The 22745-nt window shown below is 51.4% G+C and overlaps 10 protein-coding genes across 10 annotated transcripts; 4 read left to right on the top strand and 6 right to left on the bottom strand.

Moving 5' to 3' along the window:
• Positions 1 to 42: 42 nt before the first annotated feature.
• BDV17DRAFT_183019 (MET18/MMS19 family protein) lies at positions 43 to 3721 on the bottom strand. The gene is made up of 6 exons (XM_073754975.1): positions 3596 to 3721; positions 3231 to 3504; positions 3062 to 3159; positions 2873 to 3012; positions 2632 to 2820; positions 43 to 2579 (listed from the first exon to the last, which is right to left on the bottom strand). The coding sequence occupies exons 1-6, from the start codon at positions 3675 to 3677 to the stop codon at positions 186 to 188; spliced, it is 3177 nt and encodes a 1058-aa protein (XP_073612315.1). The 5' UTR covers positions 3678 to 3721; the 3' UTR covers positions 43 to 185.
• A 159-nt stretch (positions 3722 to 3880) lies between these two features.
• BDV17DRAFT_183004 (uncharacterized protein) lies at positions 3881 to 4910 on the top strand. The gene is made up of 2 exons (XM_073754974.1): positions 3881 to 4517; positions 4579 to 4910. Exons 1-2 carry the CDS (start codon positions 3915 to 3917, stop codon positions 4672 to 4674), a joined length of 699 nt encoding a protein of 232 aa, XP_073612314.1. The 5' UTR covers positions 3881 to 3914; the 3' UTR covers positions 4675 to 4910.
• Positions 4757 to 5974, bottom strand: BDV17DRAFT_271959 (ER membrane complex subunit EMC3). The gene is made up of 5 exons (XM_073758837.1): positions 5880 to 5974; positions 5776 to 5809; positions 5353 to 5719; positions 5130 to 5291; positions 4757 to 5076 (listed from the first exon to the last, which is right to left on the bottom strand). The coding sequence occupies exons 1-5, from the start codon at positions 5927 to 5929 to the stop codon at positions 4889 to 4891; spliced, it is 801 nt and encodes a 266-aa protein (XP_073612313.1). The 5' UTR covers positions 5930 to 5974; the 3' UTR covers positions 4757 to 4888.
• A 126-nt stretch (positions 5975 to 6100) lies between these two features.
• BDV17DRAFT_182992 (signal peptidase complex subunit 2) lies at positions 6101 to 7333 on the top strand. The gene is made up of 3 exons (XM_073754973.1): positions 6101 to 6237; positions 6363 to 6661; positions 6775 to 7333. Exons 1-3 carry the CDS (start codon positions 6192 to 6194, stop codon positions 7069 to 7071), a joined length of 642 nt encoding a protein of 213 aa, XP_073612312.1. The 5' UTR covers positions 6101 to 6191; the 3' UTR covers positions 7072 to 7333.
• BDV17DRAFT_182988 (methylenetetrahydrofolate dehydrogenase (NAD(+))) lies at positions 7255 to 8749 on the bottom strand. Its single transcript, XM_073754972.1, has 4 exons — positions 8451 to 8749; positions 7653 to 8286; positions 7503 to 7592; positions 7255 to 7440 (listed from the first exon to the last, which is right to left on the bottom strand). Exons 1-4 carry the CDS (start codon positions 8645 to 8647, stop codon positions 7357 to 7359), a joined length of 1005 nt encoding a protein of 334 aa, XP_073612311.1. The 5' UTR covers positions 8648 to 8749; the 3' UTR covers positions 7255 to 7356.
• Positions 8750 to 9189: 440 nt separating this feature from the next.
• BDV17DRAFT_271948 (F1F0 ATP synthase subunit alpha) lies at positions 9190 to 12310 on the bottom strand. Its single transcript, XM_073758836.1, has 7 exons — positions 12002 to 12310; positions 11657 to 11826; positions 11457 to 11513; positions 11279 to 11399; positions 10751 to 11216; positions 9615 to 10399; positions 9190 to 9545 (listed from the first exon to the last, which is right to left on the bottom strand). The coding sequence occupies exons 1-6, from the start codon at positions 12071 to 12073 to the stop codon at positions 9615 to 9617; spliced, it is 1671 nt and encodes a 556-aa protein (XP_073612310.1). The 5' UTR covers positions 12074 to 12310; the 3' UTR covers positions 9190 to 9545.
• A 248-nt stretch (positions 12311 to 12558) lies between these two features.
• Positions 12559 to 13954, bottom strand: BDV17DRAFT_271941 (2-hydroxy-palmitic acid dioxygenase MPO1). The gene is made up of 4 exons (XM_073758835.1): positions 13790 to 13954; positions 13706 to 13729; positions 13596 to 13655; positions 12559 to 13528 (listed from the first exon to the last, which is right to left on the bottom strand). The coding sequence occupies exons 1-4, from the start codon at positions 13820 to 13822 to the stop codon at positions 13076 to 13078; spliced, it is 570 nt and encodes a 189-aa protein (XP_073612309.1). The 5' UTR covers positions 13823 to 13954; the 3' UTR covers positions 12559 to 13075.
• A 262-nt stretch (positions 13955 to 14216) lies between these two features.
• Positions 14217 to 15789, top strand: BDV17DRAFT_271936 (DNA-directed RNA polymerase II subunit RPB7). Its single transcript, XM_073758834.1, has 4 exons — positions 14217 to 14776; positions 14827 to 14907; positions 14965 to 15134; positions 15193 to 15789. The coding sequence occupies exons 1-4, from the start codon at positions 14528 to 14530 to the stop codon at positions 15200 to 15202; spliced, it is 510 nt and encodes a 169-aa protein (XP_073612308.1). The 5' UTR covers positions 14217 to 14527; the 3' UTR covers positions 15203 to 15789.
• Positions 15790 to 16236: 447 nt separating this feature from the next.
• On the top strand, positions 16237 to 18568 carry BDV17DRAFT_300254 (uncharacterized protein; the record flags this gene model as incomplete). Its single annotated transcript, XM_073764021.1, has 2 exons — positions 16237 to 16542; positions 16610 to 18568. The coding sequence occupies 2 exons, from the start codon at positions 16237 to 16239 to the stop codon at positions 17927 to 17929; spliced, it is 1626 nt and encodes a 541-aa protein (XP_073612307.1). The 3' UTR covers positions 17930 to 18568.
• Position 18569: 1 nt separating this feature from the next.
• BDV17DRAFT_300252 (putative RNA interference and gene silencing protein (Qde2)) lies at positions 18570 to 22744 on the bottom strand. Its single transcript, XM_073764020.1, has 4 exons — positions 21792 to 22744; positions 20599 to 21725; positions 20288 to 20538; positions 18570 to 20226 (listed from the first exon to the last, which is right to left on the bottom strand). Exons 1-4 carry the CDS (start codon positions 22088 to 22090, stop codon positions 18790 to 18792), a joined length of 3114 nt encoding a protein of 1037 aa, XP_073612306.1. The 5' UTR covers positions 22091 to 22744; the 3' UTR covers positions 18570 to 18789.
• Between the last annotated feature and the right edge of the window lies 1 nt (position 22745).

The raw sequence follows: 22745 nt of genomic DNA, 5'->3' as shown, positions 1-22745 counted from the left end.
AGGAACTGAGGAGCTGAGGAACTCACGGTCTCTATAGATAGACACTTTATAATAGGTAGGATAAACAAACTCTAACCTAAGATATCAGCGCTCTAGCAACAAACATATCTAACCATAGAGAGGAACAGAAAATTTTATATCCTTCCGAAGCACTTAACCCATCGCTCAATCAAGCATTCAATCGATCAATCATCCTCCTCCTCCACCTCATCAACACCCCTCAACCAAGCGGCCCTCGCATCAACAGCCGCCTTCCTAACATCCCGCTTCGGATCATCAAGTACGGCGCCCAACCTCCGGAGGACTTCCTTCCGAACAGATAGTAGCGGTGAGAGCTTACCCCGTTTCGCGACGGCGGGCGCACCATCGACTGTAGGCGGTTGCGCAAGTAAGTAGAGGCAACGCAGGGCGTCGACGCGGAGGCGGGCTGCGTTGGAAAGCGAGGGTGTGAACTCCGCTGTCTTGAGGAGGCGCGTAACGAGGCTCTGGACGTGGCCGCATTCGTCGATGACGGAGATGCCGCTCTCGCGGATAATAACGGAGAGAGTTTGGAGCGTCGCGGTGCGGACGGCGGTTGAGTCGGGGTTTGCGAGGCCGGGCTGGAGATCGAGAGATTGGAGGAGGAGAGGGAGGAGGGTGGGGAGTTCGGGCATGACGAGGAAGGGGGAGATTGTGGAGAGGATGCCGGAGAGGGCAGTTAGGTGGGCGGGTTTGATGTGTGCTCCTGCTGCTACTGTTGGTTCGGTGGTGGTGTTTGTGATGTTGATTTCGCGGATCTTAGACGAGATAAGGGGGGTAAGGGTTGTGAAGACGCGCTGTTTGGATAGGAGGCGGATGTTTGCGCCGTTTGTAGGGGAGAGGACGTCATCATCTCGTAGGAGGATAGCGAAGGAGCGGGAGGCGGCTGTGCTTGTTTGTTCAGATGAGGATGAAAGGAGGGAGAGGAGGGAGGTGAGGATCTGGGTCGTTGTTGGGGCGAGACGGAGGATTAGAGCTTTTGAGAGCCAGAAGATGGTTTTGATGGTTTCTGGTGTCACGCGTTGGGATGGATCGGTGGGAATGAGGGAGTTGAGTAGGTCTGTCGCGACTCCAAGCTCAGATTTGGGGAGGAATTTGTTCACGAGGAGGCCGATGTGGCGGAGGAGAGCGAGCTGGGTCGGTGGGGAGGTTTCGGTTATGGAGAGCTTCACGATGTTTGAGAGAAGCTCCGCGATGTTGTGGGTTGGTAGCGTGGAATCTGCTGGTAGGCCTGCTAGGAGATAGGTAGAGAGGATCATTGTACGCCGTTGGTCTTCGGATGTTGACTCGGCAAAGAGGACGGGCTGGAAGTCAGCAGGTGCGGTGGACAAAGTGTAGATGTTTGGCGCAAGTTGATCCTGTTTGGATCGTGGGAGCGACCTGGCGATGAGGTTACAGAGCCTTCCAAGGATATCCAGAACTCCGGAATCGCATAGGATGCGGTTCTTCGCTGCTCCTGAAGCTGCTGCTGCGGCTTGCATACACATGTTTACCACTAGCTGGTCATAATACATCTCCAGACCAAAGTCGCCCTCGAGGTTCCTCCGGCTCATAACGTAGAATATCGTCAAGAGGATAGCCCTTGGGTAGGCTGCAGATGAAGTCTCCGTCTGCTCCTTCTGAAGCAATAGCATCAGCTTGTTCAGCAGCCGACGTACCAATGTCTCGAATATAGCTTTCTCCACGCTTATTTGCGCCAGGATCTCGAGGGTTGGCAGATAGCTGGAGTTCGTCCCGTCGTCAAAGTCAGGGAGGGTAGCCACGAAGGCTGGGAAAGTAATGTCCATGATCAGGAGCGGCTTATGCTTCGAGATTTCGGCTAGAGCAGCAATAGCCTCTTTCTTCAAATCACCGCGGCCCACTGACTCTTCCTTGAGGAGAATCTCGTTGAGGTATTGCACGAACAAGCCAATTTCTGATTCATGGAAGTAACCGCGCAGTACTGAGAGGCGTAGGAACCCTTTCAAGGCAGAGATACGGAAGGAAACTTCTTCCTTGACCGTACCCATCAATGCCTGGCCAAAGATCTCCGAGAATTGATCTCTGAACTCTCCTAGAGGGTTCTCAGCGGGCAATTCGGGACTCCTGGCCGTCCACTCTCCGAACACTGTGATGGCGGACTCGAAAAGCAGGGTCAATGTATCCAAAAGAGCGCGTTGTTTCGTGATGCCATCAGCGCCTTGGTAAAGTGTGAGAACGGGTGCAACAACGACCTGAACAATCAGGGAAAAGGAGGCCACGGAGGCTTCGGACGTGGCTTTCAAGATTTGTTGAGCGGGTTTGGCTTGTTTCTGCTGAGGTTCCCGTAATTGCTCGTTGCATTCTTTGGTTATAGGTCGCAGGTACTGAGCTAGAGGCAACTGGTCGGATATTTGCGTCACACCTTCCGACAGGCGCTTTGCGATGCCATGCAACGCTTTCAGGGAGAGCTCAGATAAGAACTCTTCTTGAGCGTTGAGAATCTCAAACTTGAGAGACTCCCATATCGTGATCGAATGCGCCGACACGGTATCCGGGCTATATGAATTGATACAGGCAATCAACGCATTGAGTGCATCTTTCTTTGGGTATGTTAGCATGGGGAAACCTCCGATACAGCTAATTGTACTGTACCTTGACATTCTGAGAGGTTGAGTCCAGCTTATCCAGCAATGACGGGATAGAGTGAGGAGCAAAGAGACTTGTGGACGAGATGCAGTCTTGCAAGCGATTCTTCAAATCCTGCGCAGTGATCCCATAGGGGTCATTGGGCGGTGGCCTGAACGTGATTGGGAAGTAGTTGTAGGCGGAATCGAACAAGAGCTTCTATAGTCAGCAACTACATCGAGGAACCATCAATATGAGGTGAACCTACTTCAACGTGATTTGAGATATCCCATTCCATCATAATCACCTTGAGGATCGAGAACACCAGCATGAGGTTGCGCGGGTCCTTCTCGCCTGTCATGAGGTCTACCGTCCCAACGAGAGATATGTCCCCCATTTCGTGTAGGGCTAGCCGGTCAGCATAGAAGGGTAATGACGAACGGAAGCCTCGACGTACCGGCTCGATGGTTGGACATCAGCTCATTAAGCAGCTGGTAAACTTGGAATCTCTGAGACTGAGCGCGGGATTGCAGAGCGCTGAAGTTCTGGAAAAGCCTATACATCACGCATCAGCCTTATGACTCCCAGAGACGGAGTACAGTCATGCGGCAATTCGGAGCGCTCACGCTGTCGCCAGCTCCTCCGCCATATCCTTCGTGAACCGATCCAGCTTCTGCAACGTCTCAAGCCCAGAGACAGCACCTGCATCTTCGATCCGGTCACAGAAGAACGTCGTCAGAACCTGGACCTGCTGTCTCGTGAGGAACTTCGGCGGAAGCGCCTTGATCACCGCGGTCAAGTAGGACACGGCCTTGCCGCGGAGGAGCGGGTCTTCGTCATTGATGTATTCTCCCAGCGACTGTACAATTTCAACGAGAGTCGTCTTTTTGCTTTCCACGTCTGTCAAGAATATGAGTACCGTATTAGCGCATTCTGTCGTCTGTATCGTCCTTTGGAGGGGCACGGTGATTGGCATTGGTATAGGTAGTACCTTGGGCAATCCGCTCGGTAATCTGCCGGGCTTCCTGCTTGTCATGGTCGACGACCAGCATAAATGTCTGCAAGGCCGACATCTTCACGATCAACCTTGTCAACGACGTGTAAGAGCAATTGGCACGGTCATGAATTTTGTGGTCTCTCCAAATACCCTTATCGATATTCGTCACGTGCAGCAACATCCCACTGTTCTCCGCGGGGTCACGTGGGGGTAGTGCGGCGAAGAGGTGTTGCGTCATGGCTTTCGACTCGGCACTACGTAGTTTACCCTATAGAGAAAGAACAAGGTCAGCTTCGAAATCGACAGCTCTAAAATGCGGCGGCTCTCAGCTACAAAAGCCGCGCTTTACCTCTTTCTATTATTCTGCATAGTGTCAGCGGCGTGGAGTCTACCACCTCTATCCCTCCGCAAGCGTATCCCGCAACCGTTAATCAACAACGCTCATACAGTAACCCGCGACAAGCGAGGCCTACAAGACTTCGAAGGTATCAAAGAGTGGCTCAGCACCCAGCAACCTTTACGCGGAGAAGCAATGGCACCCGACAATAACGACCCCATCATCTCCGATGTCCTGCCCAAAACTCGTGGAATAAACATCTTCGCATCGCTTACTCGGCAATTCGAATCCGTGGAGAGCCGGCTGAGTGATGCCTCGCAGAATGTAACGGTCCTTGCGCCTCGCAATAGTGCTATCCAGGATCTTCCGCGCAAGCCGTGGGAGAATCCTGATGACTACGAGCAATTCGGTGAGATGAAGGCGTATGAGGGCGATGAAGGGCAAGAACGGGCGAAGCGGAACTTGGAACGCTTTGTCTTTGCTCATGTTGTGAAGCAGAGTCCTTGGAAGGAGGGTGAGGAGGCGGAAACTCTGGAGGGTGATAGGGTGAAGTGGAGGAAGGATGGAGATAAGATATATGTGAGTACTACTTTCTGGCTCGTGGATGGCGAATTTTCAGTTCCTGACTTGTATCTTCTAGATTGAGCCCAGCGGCGTTCAGGTTGATAGCATTGCAGAGCAAGTTGCAAATGGTGAGGTGTGGGTACTGAACGGTGTTATCAACTATTCGTCCTGATGAAAATGAGATGTTATGGCCTTTCTATTATTATGACACGGCTATGAAAGCAATGAGCGCAGACTCTTTAATGATCATGACCAATTATTCTATGTCCATGGCAACAACCGTAGTGTTTTATTGCATCTATATTGCACCGAGCCAACTATAAAGATAACTGAAACCTCATTCTGAAAAGACAAGTAAAAGAACTAGGGCGCTGTGCTCCAGCTTTCTATTGAGTTGCACCATACTTGCGCAGAACTCTCTCCTCAATACCGTCAAGAATGCAGAAGTGCTCAAACACCTCCAGATTCTCCGCTTCGTTGAGATACATTTTGTGCGGATCCTGCCCAGGCTGGAAAGGGTTCGCACCAGCAGCAGGGTTCATAGGGCCCATCTGCTGAGCCATATGGTTGGCAGCTAGATGGAGGATTAGCAGGGAGCACATCAACGCAAGGAAAGAGATGACAAACCATTATCACTACCCAGAATGAATCCGAAGACGGACTGCAAACCGAACAGGTTCAGGAAATACCACGACAGACTGGACACCCATCTCACATCCAAGTCGCGAGTCATGACACCAGACTGTAGCATTGACTTGAAGCGAATGGTAAGAGGGAACGGGAGTTTCACTATTTCACTCCTGTTAGCATCCGCTAAAGGGCCAAGAACGAAGCCGTCTGGCCTGCTTACAGATAACAAATCCCGAGAAGAAAGCATTGATCCAACTCATAATCAGAGTCTGAGGGATCATCATCATCATGTTCCCCTTCATCATACCCATCATACCCTCCATAGCCGCGGGATCCGACATGGGATTAGCTGGGGGCTGGCCGCGATTGTTGGGATCCTTGAGGAACGCGCCGGTCTGGAAGCCCGTGACGAGGTAGTTCTTTCGCATTTCAAAGGCTTCTTTTGAGAGCACTGCCGGGGCATGGTTACGCAGGTTGACGGCGCGGAAGAGGGAGAGTCGCTCGCGGGATTCGGCCAGGGTCGCGGCTGGTTTTGGCGGGGAGTTCATCAAGACCGTGGCATAGTGGCGTAGTATACCAGTGAGGATCTATCCATTGTGTTAGCTTCAATCTAGTAATTGACGGGATCAGAAGCAAACCTTACCATAACAACAGATATAGGAATCAAGATCCAGTAGCTGCGTGGTTGAGGTCAGTCTTTCCTTTGACAGTGCAGGATGCAATGAACAGGCGAAGGAAAATACGCACAATAGAGCCGGATCCCTAAGGATCGTCTGCTCTACACCTTGCAATGCCATTCTGAATAAAAGAGTGAGGCCAGGCGGAAGCTGTGCAAGCTGGTGGTGTCAGAACTCTCGAAGTGCTGGGGATCCCCACAAGAACCGACAAGGCGGCATCCAAAAGTACTGCCGCTTTAGCTCCGACGAAAGGGACAGCTCGCCGCAACTTGTCAGATCCAAATAGACAACGGGAAAATAATAAAATCTGTGCTTCTTCCTCTCCGGTCCTGAATACACTTGAGCTACTCCTTACGACCTTCCAGATATTGTGATTTCTACAATGGCCTCAGCAGCTGCACCAAAGGTGCCAGTCTACTCTCCCAATGGTAAGCTCTTCCCCACGTCTACAATGCCAAAGAACATTCGCATTCGCATTTGTTATCGCATACACCTCCCTTCCTAGTTCCTACATCAATAACCAGAATCAACTAAACTAACCAAACCAACTCAGACCTCAAATCAACAACCGACGACGCCCTAGCGCCCTACCTAACGATCCTCCCGCAACCCTACACCTTCAAACAAGACCACTTCAAGACAAACGTCCGCTTCGCCGTCGGCTACAGCGCCGTCGCAATCGCCGCATTCACTTTCTACGCAGACCGCAAGCTCGGGTGGGAAGCGACAACGTCGCCGTGGATCCTCGTCGCCGTCGGCTCGTACTTTGTTCTGAACACTATCCTCACATATTGGATTTGGGCCGTTGAGGCGAGTGAGGTCTTTCGGGGACGTCGTGCGGGTGGGGAGACGGTACGTGTTTATGTTTAGTGCTCATCTTTTGTTTCTTGGTTTACTGCTGCGGTTTGATTCGGTTTGGTTTCTTCCTGACGCATGCTAATATAATATGTACGCCGGTGGTATAGATATCGATTCGTTCGTCCGTCAAGAAGCACACGCCGTTGTACAAGCTGAATGTTCAGTATAAGTCACCGACGGGTACTGTCATTGAAGAGAAGGAAATTGAGACGTCGTTCACGGCTTGGTTCTCTGCGGATGGGACGTTCCATCCAGAACCTCTGCGCAAGTGGCTCGCCAAGGAGATCGCGGTACTGAAGTCCGCCGCTCAAGAAACTGAGAAGAAGACCGGTGGTGTGGCTACTGTGGTTGGGGTGCAGGAGAGCGATAACAAGGGTTCGAAGGGCGCAACAAAGCGGAGATAGGTCGTTGAAGACTGAAGCTTGGCAAGTGGGCATTGCTTTTTTGTGAAATTTGCGGGACTTGTGGCTACCTCTGTCTCTCATCCGATCAGATTCTGTTATCCTGGTTATCGCACCCTCAGGGTGGAATGGTGTTCGAAAATATCATGAAGTGAGCATCAAAGGCGGGATCTATACAGACGTGAGGAAATAAAAGCTTGGCATGATGAACAAGGGAAATCTAAATTTGAATGCGCTCTAGTATAACATCATTTTGCTGGCTTAGTTCAATGAACAGGTAAAGTTTCTCTATGAAGCAGCCTCAAGGGTGCCGGGCCGCTCGGTTGCAGCAGCGGGCTTGATATCGTCCAGTCTCTTGTTCTGGATGAGTCTCTGCAGGGTCATTGTTAGGCCATATCCCAAAGAAATTGCAGCAAGAATGACATGAAACTTACAAGCAAGTTCCTGAGCAGAACAACGATAGTGACCTTTCCGATTGAGGGCACAAAGAGGGAAGCCTTTTGCTTGACTTCAGGTCCAAAGTTCTGTCATCGTCGCATAAGCAAATCTGCGCTCATCGCTTTGTCAGAGAAAAGAAAGCTTACCTTCTCGCTCGAGAAGTTGATACACACAGCACCGTCTCGCAGTAAGCTGGTATCGAACTTGTACTTGTCCCCAGGCACACCAGAGATAACAGTATCACACAGCGGCACAATATCCTTCAGCTCCTTACCCTCAACATCTTCCACCTCGTGCCTCCCCTTCTTCAGCCCCTCCCCACGGTAGAACTTCTGAATACCAGTGATATCAACGCTGTAAACGCAAGCCCCGTCATTCGCCAACAAGGCCGCAAGCGGCCGCCCAACAACCTCCGAGCGGTTGACAACGCAGATAGTGTGCCCATGCAATCTATTACCGTACGGCAGAATCGTGTTGTAGATGTTCAGGTACTCCAGGATCTTAATGATGGCCAGCGGCGTGCAAGGGAGGATACACTTCTGGCGCTTAGTCTCCGGGTCCAGGAATCGGATGTTCTGGTACATGTTGAAGATATAGCGGTGGCTAAGACCTTCTACATCCTTGGATACGTCGACGATCTGCTGCAGGTACTGGTCTTGCCTGTTGTTAAAGATGGGGTAGTATACGATGATGCCGTCGACTTCGGAGTCGGCGTTTGCGGCTAGGATGGCTTCCTCGAGGTTATCGCGGTGTACTTCGCGGAGGGAGTAGCGGAATCCACTATGGCAGAGATGGGACTACGTTAGCTACGTAAGTCGTATACGATAGAGATCCGCCAGCCGGCGAATATGCGGAGGGGCAGGGCAGGGCAGGGCATGCATCCCGGCCAATGACGACGGGAAAGTAGAACGAACAAAGCAAGGTAGATGCGTCAGAATGCTCACTTTTCATGACATGTCTTCTCGGTCCATTGCGCGTACATCAGCGCCGCGGGGTCATTGTTCGCTAGGAACCCGACCAGGTGAGGCGGTTTCTCCAGCGTCTTCACGCCCTCGGACACTTCATTGAGCAGGCCGTTCGCGACATGCTTGGAGAGCATGACCTTGCAATTGGAGGGAGGCTGTTCTGAGGGGGTCGCCATCTTGCGCGAGGAGCTGTTGGAGGAGTCTACAGAGTAGACAGAGTAGACAGAGAGGAGATATGGGAATGAGTCAATGCCGTTTCACAAGTAGGTATGGTGGAGGGGAGGGGCCTTTGAAAATTTAGCCCGGGAAAACCCATTCGCTTATCGATAAAGATCATCCCGCATTCAGCCATGACAGCCTCGCGCAGCCTGTGACCTCATCCGGCCCCATTAAAGGTTGAGCATTATAGGTGTATTGATGAATAGAGATTGGTGCCTTTGCCAGCATATACGGGTGGTATATCAGTTGCGCTCTTCTCGGTCGCACAGCGCCATAGCTCCGTCCAGGATATCGAGACCATGTCCGATCTCGGGCCAACAGTATATGGAGAAAGCTATCCAAGGATAAGGACAAGCAGGAAAAGGACATATGTAGCAAAAAGTACTTACACGAGCCTAACTGCTAGGTCATATAGTACCTGAAGTACAATCATCAGAAGCTGATGGCCCTTTGAGCCGTAGCCCAGAGATCCCAACGATAAAGTATTACTTGGAAAAAGTACAGCAGAGCATTGCTTCATTGATATATGAGATATAAAAACAAACAAAGGAAATCATATTCGAGTGCATATATGTAGACAAAAGGAATCCTAGCCCAAACCAACCGAAGAGATGCAACTCCTTTTCCCATGGACTTGTCAACTCATACAGTCGTTCTGTCCGATTCCGCTCTCTGCTGCGCAAAAACATCTAAACGTACAGGATATTATTCATATTTTAGCTCTTTCACTCAGCCCACCGTTGCTTTTGTTTCATAGCTACAGATGTGCCGGGTTGTGCTGACCACAACCAACCGGCCTGAAGCCTCAATGAAAAGAAAACGAAACGGTGGAGTCAATTGTACAAGCTATCTTGTCTATACACACAGAGTCAGGAAATGAAACAGTACATGGTAGGCTAATCAACAAAAATGTCGCTTGCTCACCTATGCGCTGAAGGACTTGTTGAAGCTGCCAATAACGTCCTTGAGCTTAGCCTCAAGCTCCTTGCTGACCTGGCCCTCCTTCTCAATGGTCTCCTGGATCTCAGGGTGGTTGCTCTTGATGTGAGCAAGGAAGTCAGACTCCCACTGGAGCACCTTGGCGACGGGAATGTTGTCGAGGAAACCGTTGACACCAGCAAAGATGAGGGGAACCATGTCGGAGACAGCCATGGGGGAGTACTGCTTCTGCTTGAGCAGCTCAGTGAGACGCTGACCACGGTTGAGCGTCTGCTTGGTGGAAGCATCCAGATCGGAACCGAACTGCGCGAAGGCAGCAACTTCACGGTACTGAGCCAAGAAGAGCTTCAGGGAACCAGCGACCTGCTTCATGGCCTTGACCTGCGCAGCAGATCCGACACGCGAGACGGAAAGACCCACGTTAATGGCGGGACGGATACCCTTGTAGAAGAGCTCAGCTTCCAAGAAGATCTGACCGTCGGTAATCGAAATCACGTTGGTGGGAATGTAAGCGGACACATCACCACCCTGAGTCTCAATGACCGGAAGCGCAGTGAGGGATCCACCACCGTGCTTCTCGTTCATCTTCGCGGAACGCTCGAGGAGACGAGAGTGGAGGTAGAAAACATCACCGGGGTACGCCTCACGACCAGGAGGACGACGGAGCAGAAGAGACATCTGGCGGTAAGCGACGGCCTGCTTGGACAGGTCATCGTACACAATCACGGCGTGACGGCCATTGTCTCGGAACCATTCACCCACGGCACATCCTATTTTGAATTTGAATTAGTACATGTCATGTTGATAAGATGTTGAGCGTGATGGAGATGATGATAAGCGATGTGAGGGAAGGGACGCTATGTGGAATCCGAAGATTCCAACATAGCAGCAGCAGCCCTCTTCCGATGGCGCTTTGTCGCCAGGTGCATCTTATGCTTGGCGCTGGAAGGGGGGTTTCACGTCGCAGAGTGAACAATAGAACTTAGCCACCTTAGGAAGGTATGGTCGATTGAAGCCATCAACATAGACACGACCAGCCAAATAGGGTATGGGCAAGATTGTAAGGGATCAAAAGGGTGAAGCGGGAAAGAACTTGGAAAGAAAAGTAGGGCCGGACTCACCAGTAAAGGGAGCAAGGTACTGGAGAGGAGCAGCCTCGGAAGCGGTGGCAGCAACGATGACGGAGTACTTCATGGCGTCGTTCTCCTCAAGGGTCTTGACGAGCTGAGCGACGGTGGAACGCTTCTGACCGACGGCAACGTAGATACAGTACAGCTTCTTGCTCTCGTCGGAGGTGTTGTTCCAGCGCTTCTGGTTGAGGATGGCATCGAGAGCGACAGCGGTCTTACCGGTCTGACGGTCACCGATGATCAACTCACGCTGACCACGGCCGATGGGGACCATGGAGTCGACACACTTCAGACCAGTCTGCACGGGCTGGTTGACGGAACGACGGGGAAGGATACCGGGAGCCTTGAGCTGAGCACGGCTCTTGGCCTTGGCGTTGAGAGGACCCTTGCCATCAATGGGGTTACCAAGGGCGTCAACGACACGGCCGAGAAGCTCGGGACCGACGGGAACGTCGACCTGAGTAGTCAGTTAGCACATCTTGAATACAGAATAAACGATATCGATAAGAAATGACATACAATCTCTCCGGTACGCTTAACAGTCTCACCTTCCTTGACGAGACGGTCGGAACCGAACAACACAACACCGACCTGGCCGGCCTCGAGGTTCATGCACATACCCTTGACACCAGAGGCGAACCTATTGAATAGTTAGTAATGTCCTTGGGAGCTACACAAACTGTTCGGGGATCCATACTCGACAAGCTCCTCAGCCTGAACGTTGGTCATACCGTGGACACGTGCGATACCATCACTATTCAATGAAAATCGAGTCAGTCAACTGCACAAGATATGGTTGAAGCGTTTTCGAGATGATTTTCGGTGTTTTTTCGACGGATTGATCGATATTGCAGCCGACACCAAATTTTTCCACCCGGCAAAGGCGACGTGACGTACCCGACGGAAAGGACACGTCCTGTCTCAGCAAGACCAGATTCCTCCTGAACACCACGGATTCTCTGCTCAAGGATGGAAGAGACCTCGGTGGGCGAGGCCTTGGCCTCAGCAGCGTAGGTACGGACCTGCTTGGAGGCAGCAGAGAGGGGGCCGGGAACAGCCGCGCGAACCTGTTGACCGGAAGCAAATTCTGTTAGCCATGGCGCAAGCGCAGCAACAACGCGTTGATGTGGTATAGAAGCAAGGGTGATGTCGATAGATGCGATTGACCATCTCATTGAGATGACTTTGGATGGGAAACGGGCAAATTGAGTCGTCGTCGACCTCGCCAGGGATAGAACTCACCGAGGCGATCCTGCCAGTGGCAGTGGCGGCCGCGACGGTGCGGCTAGACTGCCGCAAAGCGTTCCTGAACATTGTGAAAAGGGTTCAGAGGAGAGGGAGAGAGGTTTCCTCGAAGAAGAGATGTAATTGGGGGAAGAGGTGAGAGGAGAGGAGGAGTGTGGATGGATGAAGGAGAGCTTTGTCGTCGGGGTTGGGAGGATTCTCAGGACTGGGACTAAGCCTATTTTTGCCGAGTGCCAGCATCCTCCGAACCCGCCCTAGTGCGCTCACGGGACACCCCAAGAAAAAAGACAGCCGCAGCTTGCAATGAATTACCACAGCATAGCTCATCTTGGATCTATTTATTTATACAATAAGTTACAATTAACTCTACTCTCAATTGATTTCTCTACTCAGAACCTCCCAAGAACCCGAGGTGCTGTTGTGGCTGGGAGGTTTCCCGGGGCCGGACAGCTGGCAATGTTTCCCTTCTGGTCACCGTGTTTGTATTTTTCGGATCTCCGGATATTCATCGTACAGCTTAGTCATTCTCGTTGCTACAACCACGGTCCACGGGCGGACGACGTCAACCACCTGTAGCTCCTAGAGGTGGAATAATATCTTGACAACAGGGAATCTATATCCACGCTGGTTTTGGCCTTGGAAGAATTGAAGAGTACTTCCAGGTCATCTCTATATTAGCTGCACTATGTCCGGCGCTGCGCTGGACGGTTTCCACGGTCCTTCCAAGCTCCTTCCAAGCTCCTTTCATTCCAAGTTCCGGTAACCGATTAACATCACCTGCCACCAGCATCCACAACACCGATCTACGGCTTGCATCTACAACTTCGGGATGACTGTGTCAAACGAAAGTTCCAAGTCTCAGGAAAGCTTGTCATACACAATAACGGCAGTAAGAATATACAACAATCAGAACAGGTCTAATCAGACCCTTGAACAACCGCGAAACCCCAACGCTAGTCACAAATAAGCAGTCCATAAACGCAGTCATAATAATGATTGTACCAACATTGTCTCAACGACGCTTATACAAAAGCCAGCCCCACTCTCGCCCTTCGGCTACCTGCAAGCACATTACTTTGCTGCCTTCTTCTGCTGCTGCTTGAACTCAGCAATTTTCTTCTGCACATTGGCATCGTATCGTGCCTTCAGCTCCGGGCGGTAGCCGAAGAAGAACAGAATCTCCATCCAGACGAAGAGAGGTGCGAGGAGCAAAGCCTGGACCAAATTATCTAGCAAAGCGGGAGCGCGACCCTCGTAGACGCCGTGACCGACAAACTGCAACAGCCAGGAGACGACGTGGATTCCACCAAACCAGTAATTGGCCTGCACACCGTATGTGGCTAGAAGATGGTTGCCGAATGCCGCGCCGCCGATTAGGAGCGGTGCGACAAGAACCCCGGCGACGGGCTCCAAAAGTATATAAAAGAGGGTATAGACGAGTGCTCCGATCGTCCCGAGATTCGGAGGTAGGTTTTCGAATTGTAGGAACTCAGGTAATGTGAAGAAAGCCGGCGTATTCGATGCCTAAGCGTGAGATTAATATCTCGTCAAAACGATGCTTGACTGTTGAGCTGCGATTCGAGGGGCATACCATGGCGATGCCGGTAAATAGAAGTATCGGCACACATGTTATATGAATCGCAACGTTTACCTAAGAAAGTATGAGCAGGTTGTCGATGCGGTAGGCAAGAGAAGACGAACGGGATTGTTGTGGTATGCACCGTACTGCAGGCAAGCGTGAGTAAAACTCTCGTGGCTTCATGACCATGCCATCTCAATACTTACGAAGAGCAGCTGCTTTTCAAGGTTCAGCGCCATGTTGAAGGGGCTGGGTGCGGAAGATGCAGGAAATTATTAGAAAGGAGCGTGAGATGTAGAATACAAGAAACGAGTCCCCGCAGAATGAATATCGGCCAAAAGGGTCCAAGTCATCGTATGGGCTGAGCAACCCCAGCAGAATACTCAAAAGACGGTTGCATAAACGTCATGTGCAAGCCGAGGCCAACCCTCATGCAGTCGAGGTCGGTATTACAATTACCAGATTGCGGGAAGCTGCGTCTTTTTGCGGCAAAGCGGTATGTATTATCCTGTATTTGGCGGATAAAGCTGTCCGCTTCTGGTTGGGGTCAGGTGACCAGCTGGAGCTCTGGTTCCAACCAAGATGAGGCTTTGTGATAGCTTCGTTGCTAGTTCTCCAGGCTCTTTGACAATACGTTCCCTCGTTGGAGGACTCTGGTCGCGATCAACAGCTTGACCTTGCGCTCCTTTGTCAGATCTCGTCAGCAAATCCCTTTGTTCCGCCAGCGGCCATGAAGTATTAAATTTTCAGTTATCATCCCTCCAAGTCCAGTCATTCCACCATCGTGACTCGCTGCGGGTTATAAACCCCATCCTCAAACCGCGCCGCTTCAGATTTCCCTTCTTTTGACGAAATAGCCCTGACGCAGAATCCGCAACGGCATCCTACCCGCTGGTCCCAGCTCGCCTCCCCGTCACGATAGCACCGGCTTTTGAGTATTCGCCATGTTTTTCCTCAAAGAAGAGACCAAGGTCATCGCATTACATCCCTCCTATTTCGGGCCGAATGTGCGGGAGTATCTTATAAACCGTCTGAACGAGGAGGAGGAGGGACGGTGTACGGGGGACCACTTCGTGATATGCGTTATGGACATGGTGGATATTGGTGAAGGGAGAGTGCTTCCGAGCAACGGTCAAGCTGAATACACGATCAAGTATCGAGCAATCATCTGGAAGCCCTTCCGAGGCGAAACAGTAAGTACTATGTTGGTATGGCCGTGGATGGTGTCTAACCAGACCTATAGGTTGACGCTGTTGTCACATCGGTAAAACCCACAGGGATATTCACCTTGGCTGGGCCGTTGGCGGTATTCATTGCGCGGAAAGTACGTTGACCTCAACCAGCACCGCTGTTGTCGCTCTGGTGCTGATTTATATTCTAGAATATTCCTTCCGACATCAAATGGGAACCTAACACAGTGCCGCCGCAATACACCGACCATGCAGACCAGGTTATCGAGAAGGGCACTACACTGCGACTCAAAATTCTCGGCGTGAAGCCAGACGTTGCTGCGATCAACGCTATTGGAACGATCAAGGAAGATTTCCTAGGGTGAGATCCCCATTACGTCCGATCTTGACCACTGCTAACGGAGCCACTTTTTACGCAGGCCGCTATAATAATATGATACTTCGAGATTATGATGATTACGACCACTTAAAACAAAACTTTGTGAAGAGCGCTGGGAAGCTTTTTTTCCAATCGCAAATACCAAGCTTACTGAGCCGCAAGGTCTGTCCCTGAAGTTTCTCGGCAGTAGCATTCGAGATTCGCGGACTTACAGCCAGTCAGAGGATGAGGAAGATGCAATTTCTTCCACTTTTCTATCCTCTGCCGCGGCCATTGCGATAAGTGAGGAATGCCGATGCAACAAAACCGACATTGTTTTGGCCAGCGCAGATCTATTCCCGGACACCACCACAGAGGGACTAGGAGTAGATCGGTGCTTATGAGCGATGGCTATCTAGAGGGCAATATAGGGATATACAATTGGAGACCAGTATGAGCTGAGGTATGAAGCATATTCTATAGAGCATAATAATAGCAAAATAATATTATTATGGCCAACATCATTATTTCCAGCAGTTGCCTGAGAGACGCGGCTTTGGAACGGGCGTTGTGGTGAAACACTGGCGCAGTGGAATCCCCAGTCCTGACCTTCCTTGGCTGTTATTTGGTGTAATTATCAGCCATCAGGGAACCCTTGAAGAGCCGTCTTCATATGATAGCAGCCTGTGTTACTATGATTGACCTGGTCTGTATTATGCGCGGAGCAGCCGAGTAACCGGCCTCCACCGTGCCTTTTGTTCTTGTGTTGGACTGGTGGACTAGACTCTTGAAGCCTCTTTGAACCTTCCCGGCGCTGCTCTTAAAGAAAGCAAGAGACACACGGAATCCAGGCCTCCTCACTCCGGGGCTTTTCCATTCCTCTTTCTTTTCCTTCGCGCAACACTCGCGATCCTGTTCATAAAATCAATTACTGCTGCGATCCTCGAGCGTGGTTGACTGTTGATTTGGAGTCCAGACAGCCAACCGTGGTTCGTGTCTTGCGCAACCAAACACCCGTTCCCCCTCCACGTCCTGAATCGCCTCTCCTTTATTTACCTTCTACTCTAAGCTTTCTCTATTGATTCAATCGTTCTTCAATCTCGCCATGTCTCTAAAGGACGTGTATCAGAGGTTCCTGGCTGCTCCCAGCTCGGCACCTCTCGCCTCCGATGTCTCCCTGATCTATATCACCTCCACCACTGAGATCAAGGGCGCCGACAAGGTCATCAAGCACCTCACCAAACAACAAGACCTCAAGATCAACTCTCAGGCCATCATTGACTCCGTGCAAGGCTCCAACGCGCTCTCTCTGGATGTCGACACTTCGCTTCAGTTCCTTACCGGAGGCGGAGCTTATCTTCCTAGCCTGGATGAGACTTTCTTGTTCGATCGCGTCGCGAAGTTCCCCACGGTGGGCGGGTTCCTTTCCTCTAATTCTCCGAAGAGTAGACTACTAACGTCGGCGATCGCTCTTGTAGATCCATATCGTCCGATTCAACTCTCAGAATGAGATTCAAAGCGTCAGAATTCATTGGGATCAGGCGTCTCTCTTGAAACAAGTCGAGGTCATTGGAAAGCGTAACTGGCCCGTTCGCGATGCCGATAAGCAAACTCGCCTCATCAAGGACGCGTCCGCATCAGCTCCTACGGACAATAGACCTACTACCAAGATAGAGCCTGCTTCTACGGAATTTGAACAGAATGAGAACCCCGAACGTTCCCCATCTCCCGAAAAGAAACACATCAAAGACCCCTACGCGGCCGACTCGCTGTTTGAACTGCTCTCCCCATCCAAAGACCGTGGTCAGCCCGTACAGGCACCCCGTGCTCCTGCCTCCGCCAAACCCCCTCCCCGTGATCTCAATGAGCTCTTCGTGGGCGACGAGGGTAATGATGACGAGCCCGACGCAACACCTTCACGACCCCGTGCCGTTGCTCCGAAGGTCGGTGCAGGCAAGAACTACCGCGCATCACGCATCTTCGTTCCTGAAACCGATGAAGAACAGCAGCAGGGAACTCCAGTTGCGCCCAAGGTCGGTGCCGGTAAGAACTTTGGCCGGTCTCGCATCTTCGATGACGACGAGACGGTCGCTCGCGAGAAGCCAGAGCAAATCGCCTACCGCGCGCACCCAAAGCGCTTCGATCACTTCGAGCTGGGAGGTGATAACAGCAGCCGTGAGATCAAGCCTACTGCTTCGCGCCCGGGTTCTCGTCACGTCAACCAATGGGACTTCGAGGACTTCTCAACGCCACAAAAGCCCCAACGCAAGCCCCGCGGTGAAGAAGTCCGTCACTTCGGCTGGAGCGATGAAGAGGTCGATGAGAACTCGCCGCCAGCAAGGCCCCGTGTCGTGCAGCCTCGACGTGATGCTGAGAGGCATTTCCAGCTGACGGATGGGGACGAAGAACAGGGCAATAAACGCATTATCAGATCATATGGTAACAAGGGACTGAGTCTGTACAAAGACACGCTGTACGCCGATGCAGAGAACGACGCAGAGGAGGACGCCAGACAGCAAGCCAGTAAGGAACGCCCCCTCTCAGTCGTGCACAACGGACCCAATCGCAAGAAGGATTTCGAGAGCCACTGGGACACGCCAGACGAGCCACAGACGACTAATGACAACGTCAGCCGCGAGAACAAGAAGCCTTCGGGCGACCGCTTGAAGGCTGTCAAACAGTTAGAGGCATCATGGAAGTTGAGTAACTCGCCAGAACCTACCAAGACCGCCCCTCCTCCTCCACAGCGCCGAATGCACAACGTCAACCAGAGAAGCTGGGGCTTTGATGACGAGTAGAGCCGCAAACAACAGAGCGTACTATTTCCACGAGCCACGGTAACGAACTTGAAGAAACAGAAAGTCAAAAAATCAGACAAAAACAATACCCGACTACATTGAAGCTGAACGGCTAATCGAATTGGTCAACGCCTGCATGCATCTATGACTGTCATTGACACACTACACTACTATGTTTCTTTTTCTGTCTATCGGCGGTCTATCTAACTTGCTCATGTCTTGTGCTGTGTATTTCTTTCCCCTCTGTTCTTATTCGCTTGTCGGTCTCTACCTGACTCTGCCTACATATCCATTTTTGTGTTTGATACTCCGCACGTATCTATTTTCAGATCAGACAAATATCATACCCCATTACCAGTACAATACTCCTGCTCGGTTATGGCTCAGCTTGCTAGGAATTGGTCGTCGTCTGGCTTCAAGACATGCAGCTATCTGCAGAAACCGGGGACACTCAAGAGGATGTGCGGGTACTAGTACCGCACTTTGCAGCACACACGCGCCATTTCCTTCATTTTCGGTAATGGTGGATTTTTGTGTAGGTTTTAGTAAATATCGGCGAGGTTTCTACTTGTTGGGGGGAAGTGCCCCAAAATAGGGCTGTTTACAAAAATATATATCCATCCGCATCTCTGCACATCATGGAACGCACTATCAAAATTCCATGCTGCTAAGGAAAAATAAGCTACCTGATCGACTATTCTACCTAAACTACCTAATACCCAAAAAATGTATGCTCCAATCATTCGACGTACTGTACTGTACCCAACTCTCTTTTGAGATCTTCGCACACACATCGATATCCAAGTCTTGACCGGTAAAAAGACAAGGGAAAGGGAACAAAGCAAGGCAAGGCAGTTTGTCTAGATGTAGAACATCGTATCCGCAACATTAGGATGAATGCGCACCTCGGACGCCTGAACGCCGACGAACTCATCTTCAGTCCCAATAACACTCCCGCTAGGCGTGGAGGGATCAAAGGCGCGACTGAGGTAGCAGCGAGCACGCGTGCAGACAAGATCAGCGTAGTACGCCGGCGGACAGATACTAACGGCCTTGGTTGCCCTACCGAAGAGATAGCACATGTGGTGTGTCATCGCCTCGAGTGCATCAGCGGCATTTTTCTGGCTAACGAAGATCTCGTCCCAGACGGTGTAGTAATGGGCTGGTCGGGCGGTTCCCTTGAGTGCGGTGTGTGCTTGGAGGAAGAAGTCCCAGTTGCGGGCTTCTGTGACGCCGCGGTCGGCGATTGTGCCGTTTACTGGGTTGTTGGAGCGGTCGGCGTCCTCTTGGTGGGTTGGGTAGAAGCGCGTGTGGTGGCGCTTGCCGACGATGATTATTGAGATGCGAGGGAGGTTCTTCTTTGTGTCCGGTGCCGGGTATGTGGCCTTGCATGCGGCTTTGAGGAGGGGCAGTTCTTTCTCTGTGACGAGGTTGTACTGACCTTCGGACACGCCGTCGCGATAGACGACGATGTTCTCGGGATAGGCGCCTTTGTGGTTCTTCGCCCAACGGGCGAGGTGTGCCTTCAGCATGGACTCCAGGTCGTCGACCATCTCGGCACGGGATTCCCTCTGGATGCGTATTTCAGCAGGCCACTGGCCGAAGTGGGAGTCGACAGAGGCGACCATGGCTGCAATACTAGGCGCGCCTTTAGCGGAACCAGGGGAAGGGTGAGTAACGTCGATGCCGAGGAGCATGGTCTTGCCTTCGCCAATGATGCCTAGTTCCTCGGGTTTGACTATCTGATTGATGCCCCCAAGCTTGAGGTTGAATTTCAGGCCCACGTTGGCAAGGTATTGGGGGTTGCTGTTTTTGAATTGCTCGGCCAAGACATTGATGTTTCGCACACCGTGATCGATGTCACAGGCCTTTTTGACACAGTTGTAGATACCGGTATGATTGAAAGGAAGAATTGTCAAAAGTAGTCTCGGTCGATGGTCTTTCAATAGTTCTCTAATTGCAGCGTCGATATCTCCCGCATAATTCTCGGGTTTTATGACAATGCGCTCCCCCGCGATTGGAATATTGGCGTTCACACCAACTTCCTTAAGTTTCTCTGTGAGAGCAGCTAGGCATCCATGTAGGTCGTCAGAGAAGTGCTGACTTCCGGATGTCGCAATATCGATCCAGACCCAAGTCGGGAGGTTGGAGGTCGTGGAGAATTTGATTGACTTCATATTCCAACTGCCACCGACGGGTGCGACTTGCTTGTTGTCGTTGTAGTACACGTTGGGCGTGGGAAGTACTCGGCCTGGAACCGTGATTAGATTGGGGTGGGTTTGTACGCCGAAGTCCACCTGCATACATGAACATATTAGCAATTACATCCCGTGATTGGATTTTAGAGGGGATAGGTACCAGAGTGGGATTGGCATTGGCATTGTCCCCAATCCCCAATGTTGCCGTCCCTTTCGAGGCGATCGATCGCGCATTCTCCGCTGGGCCTCGAACTGCGAAGTTCAACATCTGTCGTGTTTGATTGGGTGAAAGCTTAGACTTCGCAGGCTGTCCGGGCTCGACTATGCAGACGTCCACTGGTAGATATGATGGCTGGGCTATGGTTCCGACGTTCACAACCGGCATTTCAGGGTCGACATTGATATTGTATTCTTTTAACACCGGTCAGCTCTGTCTTGGATATGAGGACAAATTGTGATTGAAACACTTACCCCTTTTGAAGAAGTCCGCGACACTAATGTATGATCTCGAAGGTTCAGGACCAGCCGGCTTCTTTCCTTTCTTACTCTTTGAACCTGTGGAACTGCGCTGTGGTGTTGATTGACCGGGAGCATTCAGGAAGAACTGAACCTCTTTCGGCCCTGCTCCAGGGCGTGGAACAATTGGTGGTTTCTCGAGATCCCGCCCATCGGAGAGAGTGGCAACATTGAGGATGGTCTTTATCTTTGGTATCACCTGTCCTTTCTTGTTCTTTCGCTGGATATGTGTGACACGGACTCTCAGTTTGTCGAGGAATTTCTTCAAGCTATGAGGGTCGGCCTTGTACTCGGCCTTTCGCAGACTGACAAGTTGGTGCAAAGGACCCTCTTGATAGCACGCGACATACTTGACCTGAACATTCACCAGGAGACGCGCCGTTGCAGCACGTACACTCACAAAGTATCCGCGAAGAGCTTCTAGAGCAGAACCCAGATTGTACTTCTCCGCAGTGCCATCATTGATTGCATAATGCTTGTTAGCACCATGAGAAGCAATAGAAGCCGCAGTCTTAGGGTAGTGACCAATCACGATGTTCAGTGCTTGAAGAATGTCGGCTTTCTCATTGAACATAGAAGCAGCATTCGTAGAGGTCAAATAATTCAAAAGGTCAGCGGGATCAAGGCGACCAGTGAACTGACAGGTGACGCGGAATGTCTCGTTACTGGCTGACAGTCCATCTTCGAGCTCGCCCCGGTAAACGATGTCGAAAGTGGCTGACTCCTGCCCCTGATCCAAGATACTCAGATGAGAAATCAAGGTGGATTTGTAGTCAGTAACGATGCTGGCTCGGGTCTGAGGGAAGTGATCCTCAAGCAACAGGGAGATAATTTGTTTTGCCTTTCTGGACGCTGGCTTGCGACCCGTCCCGCTATCGATATCGATGTTGTAGCGGTATAGGCCCTTTCCAACAGACTTCAGCTCGAAGTAATTGGCAAAGAGCTGAATCGGCTTTCCCTGAGTGCCATAGCCGGGGCGTTCAGGGTATCCGGCAGACCTCACCTTCTTGACGAGAGCTTTCTCCAGAGCGTTCTCCGTCTGAGTAACTTCGGTGTTTTGTGATGGAATACCTTCACGAGGGCTGATGGTTGTGGGAGCACGAGTTAGTCCACCAGGGTGGTTGTATAGTCTTGAGGAAGTGCCATACGAATAGATAGGAGGGCCACCATCGCCGTAACCACCTCGTCCACGACCTCGTCCACCACCACGGCCACCGCGACCTCTGAAATCTCCCCTACCAGAGTCGCCATGAGCGGGGCGGTAGGGTATATTATCCTGGAACAAGCCACCACGGCCACGGCCCCCTCCACGGCCTCCACGATGTCCGCCTCCATAATCGCCGCCTCCGCGCCCGCCTCCGCGTCCCCTGCCCACGCCCGAGCCTCTACCGCGGTCGTTACCTCTTCCGCGGCCGCCCCGCTGGGGTGGGCCACCCGCGCCTGACATGATAGGTTCGATGTGTTGCAGCCAGAGAAGGGTGATTCGATGATTTCCGAAGCTGAAGGATAGCGCTTAGAATAAAGTCAAATAAGAATACTCTGGAGCTCAGACGGGGGCGCGGGTTGCTGGAGAAATTTAAATGTCCAGCCGCTCGCCTTCCCCCACCATCAGAAAAGAGTGAAGGGAACAAGATTCACTGCACAAGGCTGTTTGTCATCATGGAAGTCTTGTATTGGCACAGCCTGAGACTTACTGAAGAGGTTAATTGGCTGAGTGCCCTTGGCTGCCTTCACTGCGACATGTGTTTTGAGCGATAACTGATCATGGGCTGCAAGTGTAGGACAAGGGGCGGTAGGAAGGGTGAATACACGGGAGTCATCCTAGACTTATTGGTTTGGATCCAGAGAGTATTCACAAGTTGCAAGAAACGAGGCTGACTTGATCAATTCTCCCCTTGTAGTGAAGGTTGAAGGGCAAAACAACTAAAGGTCGTCACTCGTCACCGCATTTTGCGGGGATTGAGGGGTTCTGATCAGTCAACAATACAACATCGACTTCAATACAGGTACAGCTACACGCCGCAAGGGAAGATTGAACGTGACCTCTTCATTGACGTAGTGAGGAACATTATCTAATGGTGTGTGACCGGCAAATTCGGAAA

Source organism: Aspergillus undulatus, assembly GCF_047715775.1.
Source record: "Aspergillus undulatus strain CBS 261.88 unplaced genomic scaffold BDV17scaffold_53, whole genome shotgun sequence".
Classification (NCBI taxonomy): Eukaryota; Fungi; Ascomycota; class Eurotiomycetes; order Eurotiales; family Aspergillaceae; genus Aspergillus; species Aspergillus undulatus.
Note: the sequence above shows the minus strand (reverse complement) of the source record. Positions and strands in the feature narration are given on the sequence as shown.

Bases quoted from the DNA above. Each gene is read 5' to 3' on its own strand.
- BDV17DRAFT_183019 (XM_073754975.1), bottom strand. From the start codon at position 3,677: ATGTCGGCCTTGCAGACATTTATGCTGGTCGTCGACCATGACAAGCAG. The intron at 3,505-3,595 runs GTACTACCTATA...TATTCTTGACAG, and splicing joins TACCGAGCGGATTGCCCAAG to ACGTGGAAAGCAAAAAGACG. The intron at 3,160-3,230 runs GTGAGCGCTCCG...CGTGATGTATAG, and splicing joins GCGGAGGAGCTGGCGACAGC to GCTTTTCCAGAACTTCAGCG.
- BDV17DRAFT_183004 (XM_073754974.1), top strand. From the start codon at position 3,915: ATGCGGCGGCTCTCAGCTACAAAAGCCGCGCTTTACCTCTTTCTATTA. The intron at 4,518-4,578 runs GTGAGTACTACT...TGTATCTTCTAG, and splicing joins AGGATGGAGATAAGATATAT to ATTGAGCCCAGCGGCGTTCA.
- BDV17DRAFT_271959 (XM_073758837.1), bottom strand. From the start codon at position 5,929: ATGGCATTGCAAGGTGTAGAGCAGACGATCCTTAGGGATCCGGCTCTA. The intron at 5,292-5,352 runs GTAAGCAGGCCA...GGAGTGAAATAG, and splicing joins CTTCTCGGGATTTGTTATCT to TGAAACTCCCGTTCCCTCTT. The intron at 5,077-5,129 runs GTTTGTCATCTC...TCCTCCATCTAG, and splicing joins CATTCTGGGTAGTGATAATG to CTGCCAACCATATGGCTCAG.
- BDV17DRAFT_182992 (XM_073754973.1), top strand. From the start codon at position 6,192: ATGGCCTCAGCAGCTGCACCAAAGGTGCCAGTCTACTCTCCCAATG. The intron at 6,238-6,362 runs GTAAGCTCTTCC...AAACCAACTCAG, and splicing joins GCCAGTCTACTCTCCCAATG to ACCTCAAATCAACAACCGAC. The intron at 6,662-6,774 runs GTACGTGTTTAT...CCGGTGGTATAG, and splicing joins GTCGTGCGGGTGGGGAGACG to ATATCGATTCGTTCGTCCGT.
- BDV17DRAFT_182988 (XM_073754972.1), bottom strand. From the start codon at position 8,647: ATGGCGACCCCCTCAGAACAGCCTCCCTCCAATTGCAAGGTCATGCTC. The intron at 8,287-8,450 runs GTGAGCATTCTG...TCTCTGCCATAG, and splicing joins GAGAAGACATGTCATGAAAA to TGGATTCCGCTACTCCCTCC. The intron at 7,593-7,652 runs GTAAGCTTTCTT...CGACGATGACAG, and splicing joins TCAACTTCTCGAGCGAGAAG to AACTTTGGACCTGAAGTCAA.
- BDV17DRAFT_271948 (XM_073758836.1), bottom strand. From the start codon at position 12,073: ATGTTCAGGAACGCTTTGCGGCAGTCTAGCCGCACCGTCGCGGCCGCC. The intron at 11,827-12,001 runs GTGAGTTCTATC...TCCGGTCAACAG, and splicing joins CCACTGGCAGGATCGCCTCG to GTTCGCGCGGCTGTTCCCGG. The intron at 11,514-11,656 runs GTACGTCACGTC...TTCATTGAATAG, and splicing joins GGACGTGTCCTTTCCGTCGG to TGATGGTATCGCACGTGTCC.
- BDV17DRAFT_271941 (XM_073758835.1), bottom strand. From the start codon at position 13,822: ATGGCGCTGAACCTTGAAAAGCAGCTGCTCTTC. The intron at 13,656-13,705 runs GTTCGTCTTCTC...ATACTTTCTTAG, and splicing joins GTGCATACCACAACAATCCC to GTAAACGTTGCGATTCATAT. The intron at 13,529-13,595 runs GTATGCCCCTCG...TCTCACGCTTAG, and splicing joins TATTTACCGGCATCGCCATG to GCATCGAATACGCCGGCTTT.
- BDV17DRAFT_271936 (XM_073758834.1), top strand. From the start codon at position 14,528: ATGTTTTTCCTCAAAGAAGAGACCAAGGTCATCGCATTACATCCCTCC. The intron at 14,777-14,826 runs GTAAGTACTATG...CCAGACCTATAG, and splicing joins AGCCCTTCCGAGGCGAAACA to GTTGACGCTGTTGTCACATC. The intron at 14,908-14,964 runs GTACGTTGACCT...TTTATATTCTAG, and splicing joins CGGTATTCATTGCGCGGAAA to AATATTCCTTCCGACATCAA.
- BDV17DRAFT_300252 (XM_073764020.1), bottom strand. From the start codon at position 22,090: ATGTCAGGCGCGGGTGGCCCACCCCAGCGGGGCGGCCGCGGAAGAGGT. The intron at 21,726-21,791 runs GTATGGCACTTC...CACAACCATCAG, and splicing joins GGTGGCCCTCCTATCTATTC to CCCTCGTGAAGGTATTCCAT. The intron at 20,539-20,598 runs GTAAGTGTTTCA...CGGTGTTAAAAG, and splicing joins CGCGGACTTCTTCAAAAGGG to AATACAATATCAATGTCGAC.